Here is an 8702-nt window from a genome sequence, read left to right on the forward strand (position 1 = left end):
GTTCATTAAAATTAATAAAAAAATTAAAAATTAAAAGAAGAAGAAGAACTCAAACCACGGAGAAAAACTTCTTAGTAAACTGTTTAACACTAGATTGGGAACTTTCTCAGTCCTAAGAAGATCCACTGCTTCTCTGACAGTGTACATTACTCAAGAAACTTTTCTTTCAATCTTCCTCTCAATAAACTTTCTTTCCTCCTTAAAAAAAATAAATAAAAGGGGTACAAGAGAGATAGAGGTACAAGGTATACAGTAGAGGAGCCTGGACATTATCCAGAAGGCAATGAAAGTAACATGATGTCACACAACTTTGTTGTTTCCTCCATCCGATTCTGTTTCTTGTGGAAAATCTACTACCTTTAAGTCAATTATAATAATGCAAAACTCCCTTAAGATTCTGAGACAGTAAATCTTAAAGGAAGGAGACTATTCACCTTCCTCTTAAAGAGCAGTGAATAGATTTGTTCCACTGACCATTCATTTAGTAGAACAAGAACTCACTTTGACAACAGAGATTCGTTCTTGAGATATTGTTTTTGTAAAGTACCGTTAAGTCAGAACAGACTCATAGAGGACCTCAGGGGGTTTTCAGAGGCAGTAAATTGTACAGGAGAAGATTTTCCATCTTTCTTCCTCAGAACAGCTGGTGGACGTGAGTTGAATTGAGTTGAGTTGAGTTGGCAACTTTATTTCTTAACCACTTAGCCACTAGACTTCATTCTCTTGAGAAAAAAGAGTGATATATTTACATTATCAAGAACCATCACAAGCCCTACCAAAAAATGTAAACATATGCTAGTTTTATTTTCCTTTTCTTCCTGGTATTTAATTTTTGATTGATTTCTTTTTTCCTTGTTTACTTACAAAGTTTGTATACATTGCATTACATACTTGATCTTTCCCATTTCCTTTACCACCCCTCGTTTTACCCATCAAATTGTGTGAATCTATGATTACCCCCCTGCCCATTCTCACCTCTCTGCTCTTATCCTTCCCCACTTGGATGCTCATACACCTTTTACTAGTTATCTTTCTATTTCTACAATAATGGTCTTATACAGTATTTATTCTTATGAGACTGAGATAGTTCACTTAATGTGCTAGTTCTTAAATCTACCAGACAACTTTTTCACATCATCTTTTTCATTCTATCCTTTATCTTCTGGCTCCAACTATATACAATATGTCCCAGGAAGTGTTTGCTTGTCCTTATCCAAGAAACTCAAGCACTTGTTTACCTTGGATTTCTGGGTTCATGACCATGTAAAGCAGAGCCCAGCGTAGTGTTGAAGAAGTTGTCTCTGTTCCAGCAAAGAAGAGGTCCAGCGTGCTGCAGACAAGGTTTTCTTCATGGAAACTTGAAGTATCATTGCCTGTATACTAGATAGTAAAACCATTACTGATTTGTTTGGAGGGAATGGAGGGAGGACCTGAGGTGCTTACAGCAGAAGATCGAGAAGCAAGGCCTTCAATACAGATTAGATCTCAACAATAAGAAAACAATAATCCTCACCATTGGGACATTAGGCAACATCATGATAGATGGAGAAAAGATTGAAAAGTCAATGATTTAATCTTACTTTGATCCATAATCAACACCATCGACTTCAGTAGTTAGAGGATTAGAAGATATATAGCATAGGAAAAGTCTGCTGTCAGGGACTTCTCCTGGGTTCTGAAGAGCAAAGGTGTCAATTTGAAGACCAAGAAGTGCCTGATTCAAGCTATGGTCTTACTAATCACCAGCTATGGACCTGCAAGTTGAATAACGAATAAGGGTGACAGAAGAAGAATTGATAGCTTTGAGTTGTGATGTTGTAGAAGAGTACTCTGTAGCCCATGGACTCCCAAATGAACAAACAGCTATGTCTTAGGAAAAGAACAAACAAAAATTCCTGTAGAGGCCAGGATGGTGAAGCTTCATCTCACATATTTGGACACGTTGTTAGGAGAAGCTATTCTTTAAAAAGAGACATCATGCTTGGAAAAGTGGAGGGTCAGTGAAAAAGAGGAAGACCATAAATAAGATGGATTGATACAGTAATTGCGGCAATGGGCACCAGTGTGCTGGTGGTGATGAGAATGGTACAAGACTGAACAGGGTTCAGATCTGTGGTTCATGGTTCATACAGTCTCTATGAGTCATACTTGACTCAATAGCATGTAACAACAACATCAACTGGTAATCACAAAGCACATCATCCTGAAGAAAGAATTTAGAAAGAAAAAACAATTCATTACCATTGAGTCAGAACTGATTGATAGCTGACCTTCTATTTATCAGGTTTCCAAGACTATAAATTCTATGAGAAGAGATGGTCCATATTTCTCCTTTGGAGTGTCTGGTGGATTTAAACCACCAAAAAAGCTTGACCTACATTATTAGTGCAACTCTCTACTTACTGACAGACACCACCACCACAGCTCCTTGTAAAAAGAAAGGCCTAAGGAAAAATTATTCTCCTTGTTTTTTACTGAAAGGCAGAGGGTTCTGATAATAGCATCGCTAGCATCATTTTGTTCCAAGGGCTAGAAGTAGATGAAAATAAAAATAATAATTTTCTTAAATCCCTAATTTAAAATGAAAGCAATAGCCAATGAATGGAAACTGGGCTATGAAAAATACAAACGAGTTTCAATGTAAGCTATATTTTCACTACCTGTATGGCATAGGGCAAGCTACTTATAATCTTTCTGTGCTTTAGTTCCAAGTTCTATACAGTAGACATAACTTCTTAAGGCTACATGAAAAGTGACTGAGATGTAAATGATACCCAGTAAATAATCAACAAGTATTTTACAGTTAATTAATACATGTAAAAACTCCATTCTCTTTTTATGTAGTAGATATCTCATTTCCCTGTGCCTTCAACTTTCCTTTCCAGTCTAGAACCCCTCTGCAAGGACACACTGTCATCATCCTCTGGAATGTGTTAGTTCCAAACCTGAGCACCCAATAGCAAGTGCTATTCTCTTCTCTTCCCTCTTTGAAGAGGAAACAATGCTTCTGTCAATGCTGTGCAAAAAATGTGAAGTGAGAGAAGAGATGGAAAGAAATCTTCCAATTACCATCTCCAGGATGAGGATACATCATCTGAAGATTCAAAATTCAAGACTCTGATTTAGAGATTTATTTCAAGCGGAGGAGTCACAGGATCAAATGTAATACATCAAATTTTGTTCCTTCATGTTGTTTAGATAATGCTGTGAAGTACATGATGTTTCTAGGTGCCCGACAACACCTACAGTTGACTAAGACCCATAGCGACCCAGCAGAAGAGAACACTGTCCTATCCTACACTATCTTCGTGATGTCTATGATGTTCAAGCCCATTTCTGCAGTCACTTCAACATCTGGTTTAGGGTCTTCCTCCCTTTCATTGATCTCTATCATTCTTAGAATGTCTTTTTCTAAGTAATGATCCCTCCTGACTATATGCCCAAAGTACGTAAGACCAAATTTTACCATTTTTGCCATTAAGGAATACCCTGGTTTCACTTTATCCAAGATTTATTTTGTTCTTTTTGGCTGTCAGTAGTACATTCAATACTCTTCTCCAAAATTATAATTCTAACACATCAATTCTTCCTCAGCCTTCCTTATTCATTGCCCAACCTTTATGTACACAAGGTTGTTGTTATGTGCTGTCAAGTCACTTGCAACTCATAGCCACCTTTTGTACAACAACCCTGGAACCTGCTCTATCCTGTGCCAACCTTATTGTCTCTGACACACTTGTTTTCATTACCTTAGTCACTGAATCAATCCATCTCATCAATGCTCTTCCTCTTTTTCCCTGTCCCCCCCACCCTTCCAAGAATGATACCATTTTCCAAGGACTGGTCCCTCCTTGCAACATGCCCAAATTATGTCAGATGATGTACTTTATACATATATGTAATATACATACTACAGAATTATGTTTCACCCTCGCTAGGATGAACCTGTTTGTTCTCCTGGCAGTCCATGGTATATTCAGTACTCTTCTCCAGCACCACAGCTAGAAGACATCAATTCTCTTTCTATCCTCCCTAAATAGCAACTGATAATACAATGGAGTGGATAAGAAGCATCTTAATCTGTAAATTGTCTTCCTTGATTTTGCCCAGTGCTGTATGTCTCAAGATTGGTAAATGTGGTGATTGTGGATCCAAGCAAAATGAAATCATTGTCTATTTCAATCTTTTCTCCATTTATCATAAGTCTGCCTATTGGTTCAATAGGGAATATTTCTGTTGATTGATGTTGTGATGTAATCCATATTGAAGGCTGTAGTCCTCGATCCTCTGCAGCAAGCACCTCAAGTCCTCTTTGCTTTCAGCAAGCAAGGCTGTGTCGTCAGTAAAACTCATGATGTTGTTGAATCTTTCTCCAAAACTGATGCCACAGTCTGATTAACTCATTCAGTCAGAAGTCTAGCTTTCTGAATGATTTACTCAGCATAAAGACTGGATATATAGAGAGAAAGGACATGGCCCTGATATAGACCTTTACTGATTCCAAATCATGCAGCGTTTCCTTTCTCTGTCTGGACTACAGCTACTTGGTTTAGGTATAGGTTTCATATAAGCATAATTAAGTTTTCTAAAATTCTCATCAACCTTAATGTAATAGCTATAGTTTGTTATGATTCACACAAATGCTTTTGTATAGTAAATAAAACACAAATTGATTATTTCTGTTTTTAGCCACAATCCACCTGAGATTTAGAGCTTTAGAATCTCCATGCATCAATCCTATTCTATTCCATACGGCGAGGTCTCTACAGTTGGACTTAACTGAACAGAAATAGCCTTGCAGAAAGAGTGGTTTGCTGATTTAATAGGTTCAGAATCTTGCTATGAGGTATTATAGTGTACTATCCAGATGGCCTAATATTATCATAAAAGTCATGAAAGAAAGAGCCAAAGTCAAAGAGAATCTGAAAGGACAGACCGAAGCTGTGGTCAGAGAGGGGAGGTGATTCCACACTCTTGGTTTTGTGGATGTAAGAAGGAACATGGCCAATGTGTGAAGGTAGACAATAAAATTTGAACAAGTCAAGATAACAAAATCTCCCCAGGGCTTCCATACTGATTTTTTACTATTGACCTCAAGGGTTGGAAGAAAATGTCTTTTTACTGTTTTAAAGCACCAAACTTATGAGAATTCATTATAGAAAATAATAGGAAACTAATACATCCCCATTTGCTATGAAAGAATAAAGCACATGAAATATCTGAGATTTCCTCACCTTTGCCATTTCCTTAAGGTACGCATCAATGAAGTCTCTGGGTTGATCAGGATTCCAATCTCTCCTGTGATTTTCAATCATTTGAACAACAAACATTTTCAATTTTACCCAGTATTTAATAACAGTTTGGTGAGATCCAGGAAGAAATTTCATTATCCATGGAAAGATATTGTAGAGCTGATGGATAAAAACAAAAAAATCATACACCTAACACTCTGTCCTTTTCCCCCATTTTCAGACAATGGAGAAAAAACCAAAACCCTCTTTTCATGTTTCTCTGATATTTGTTGACACGTAAACCTCGGAAGCATCCTTCACTCCTCTACCTCTCATCACTCTAGAAAAACATTTCTGTTTTCTACCTATAACAGGACCAGCCTCAGGCCAGTTTTTAATACCCCCCACTGCATCCTGGTGCAAAACACCAGCATATCTTGCCTGGATAATGGAACAGCCTCTGACAATTTTCCTGATTCCATCATTAATCACAGTTCAGTGTTTTCTCAGAGATCATTTAACAGTTTCAATACATTATTTCACTTCTTGACTCTCAACCCTCTCATAATTTCCTATTATCCTCAGAAAATACCTCTGTGTGACTACCTGACTACACAAGCCCTTCACAAACTGGTATTTTACTTACCTTTCACCACTGTGCCTACCACTCAGTACCAGCTTGCTACTCTCTATTGTGGACAGTAGGAAAAAGAAAGAAAAGCAAGGAAGAAAAGCAAAATGGGGAATTGCTGTCAAGACTCCATGAGTAAAACTTAGAGACTAGGAAATAGAATAGGCCATCCACTTCTGAAATAGCAAGTCTCTAGAAACAGTATGAATAATTGTTGTTTTTGCTAAGTGCTGTGAAGTTGACTACAAGTCATAGTGACTCTATGAACAACAGATACACAGCCTGCCCTATCCTCACTACTTTCCTGATCTCTGACATGCTCAAGTCTATTGTGGTAGTAACTTTGTCAATCCACTTTTTAAAAGGTGTATCTCCTTTTCACTGGCCCTCCACCTTTTCCAGAATGAGGTCTCTTTCTAAAACTGGTTCATCCTGAAAATATATTCAGAGTAAGTGAGACAAAGTGTCATCATCCTTGCCTCTGCGCAGCACTCAGAACACACTTCTTTCAAGACAGATTTGGTATGTTTAGTTCTCTTCGCTAACATCACAAATCAAAGGTATCAATACTTCCTCTTTCTTTCTTATTTATTGCCCAACTTTCAGATGTATAGGAAGCAACTAAAAATACCAAACCTTGAATCAGGTGCACCTGAGGCTTTCAACTGACATCCTTGTTCTTTAGAACTTTGGAAAAGTCTTTGATAGCAGGCAATGCAACACATATTTTGACTTCTTGACTGTTACTACTACGGGTGTTGATTTTGGATCCAAGTAAGATGAAATCATTGACAACTTTGATCTTTTCTCCATATCTCATGATGTTGCTGACTGGCCCAGTGGTGAGGAATTCCTTTTTTGTGATGGTGAGATGTAATACCTATTGAAGGCTGCAGGTCTTCCACAGTAAGTATTTTGAGTCTTCTTTACTTTGTACATGCAAATTTGTGTCATCTCCACAATGCAGGCTGTTAATGAATCTTCCTCTTATTTTGACGTCACATTTTTCTTCATTTAGTTCAGCTTCTTAAATTATTTGCTTTACATACAGGTTCAATAAATATGTACAAAGTATATAATCCTTATCCACACCTTTCCTGATTTTAAACCATGCGGTATTCCTTCGTTCTGTTCAGATAACTTTTTGATGGTTCATGTATAGGTTTGAATGAGCACAATTAAGTGTTCTAGGATCCTCACTCTTTTCAATATTATCCATAATTGTTATGATCTACCCAGTCAAATAATTTACATAATCAATAATCCGTAAGTAAACATCATTCTAGTGTTCTGTACTTTCAACCAAGATCCAGTTGACACCAAGATATCCCAATGCTATGGCAAATTCTGAATCCAGTTTGATTCCTAAGCTGTATGGAAAGAAAAACAAAAAATGAGCAGTAATTTTGACAAATTTACTAATCTACTAGGAACAGAGTTTAAGGTCTTTCATGGAAGAATAAAAGGTTTGGATCAGACAGGGCAACAGTCTAAAGAAATGAAATTTAATTGTTGATGTTAAATGCTGTCAAACCACTTCTGACTCATGTTATTGTTACTGCTGTGTACCACTGAGTTGGAATCAACCCATAGCTGATCCTCTGGTAGCTTTCAAAGGCAGTTAATGGCATGGGAGATTTCCCATCCTTCTCTCATAGAGCAGCTGGTGGGATTTGAATTGCGTGCCTTGGGTTTGCTGCGTAGCTTCTTGCTATTAGGCCACTACTGCTCCCTTCTGACTCATAGCAATCCTATTAATAACAGAATGAAAAAGGGCCAAGAGCAGTGCCATTCTTATAATAATTTTGTTTAAGACCATTGTTACAGCCAGAGTGTCAATCTTTCCCATTGACAGTTTTCCTCTTTTTGCCTGATTTTCTATTTTACAAAGCATGACCTCCACCAAGGTCTGGCCCCTCTTTATAACAGGCCCAGGAGTAAGAGAGATAGAGATTTGTCACTGTTCTTCCAAGAAGCACTGTGGTTTTACTTGCTTGCCCTTCTCACAGTCCATGGTACACTTAATGGTTTTCACTCAATTTACAATTCAAAGGCATGAATTCTTCTTTGATCTTTCTTTTTTATTTTCCAGATTCCACATGCTCATAGGGTGACTGAAAATACTATGGTCTGTGTTAATTGCTGGCTAGTCCTCATACTGGTACGTTTACAATGAAACATTTTAAAAATTTCTGTTGCAGCATATTTGCCCAATGCAATGCATTGTTTGATTTCTTGACTTTCTTCTATAGGCACTGATTGTATAGTAAAGTAAAATTAAATTTTTTATAACATTATTATTTTTTCTTCCTTTACCATAAAACTGCTTATCATTGAAGAAGTGAGAATTTCTGCTCTCTTTATGGGAGATGAAATCCATAATGAAGGTTTCTCATGGTGTCAAATCCCGCAGCAGCTCCACCAGAGAAATCTGATCAGTTTCCTTCCACTATTACTCACAGCTTTGGAAAGTAAAGGAGATTCACTATGAGTTAGACAAATCAGACGGCAGTGAATGAGGGACTGAATCCACACTAAAGATTCAAACCTTTGATGTTCTACAAGAAATCTTTGCTTTCATCAGGAAAATTTGCCTCATCTGCATATGTTGTTTTTGTTAAGTGCTGTTGAGTTGAGCCTGACTCAGTGGCCCTATATACAAAATCTCTGAGCCCTGCTCTATCTTGAGCCAATTACATTGTCTCTGGCATCCCCATTACCCCAGTCAATGAGTCAATACATCTCATTCAGGGTCTTCCTCTCTTGCACTGTCCCGTCACCCTTCTAAGCATGATATTCCTCTTCAAGGGCTGGTCCCTCTTTGCTGCGTACTCAAGTAT

General features: G+C 37.6%; 1 protein-coding gene across 1 annotated transcript in view; it reads right to left on the minus strand.

The window, feature by feature from the left end:
• LOC102847501 (cytochrome P450 2J2-like) overlaps window positions 1-8702 on the minus strand; it is a 29586-nt gene that overhangs the window by 16526 nt on the left and 4358 nt on the right. Inside the window, exons 2-3 of the mRNA XM_006879831.1 lie at window positions 5235-5411; window positions 1239-1380 (exon numbers count right to left, since the gene is read on the minus strand). Of these exons, the coding sequence (XP_006879893.1) occupies window positions 1239-1380; window positions 5235-5411 (319 nt within the window). The remainder of the gene's footprint in view (window positions 1-1238; window positions 1381-5234; window positions 5412-8702) is intronic.

This window comes from Elephantulus edwardii, unplaced genomic scaffold (assembly GCF_000299155.1).
Source record: "Elephantulus edwardii isolate Elephantulus edwardi_28Jun2011 unplaced genomic scaffold, EleEdw1.0 scaffold00005, whole genome shotgun sequence".
Classification (NCBI taxonomy): Eukaryota; Metazoa; Chordata; class Mammalia; order Macroscelidea; family Macroscelididae; genus Elephantulus; species Elephantulus edwardii.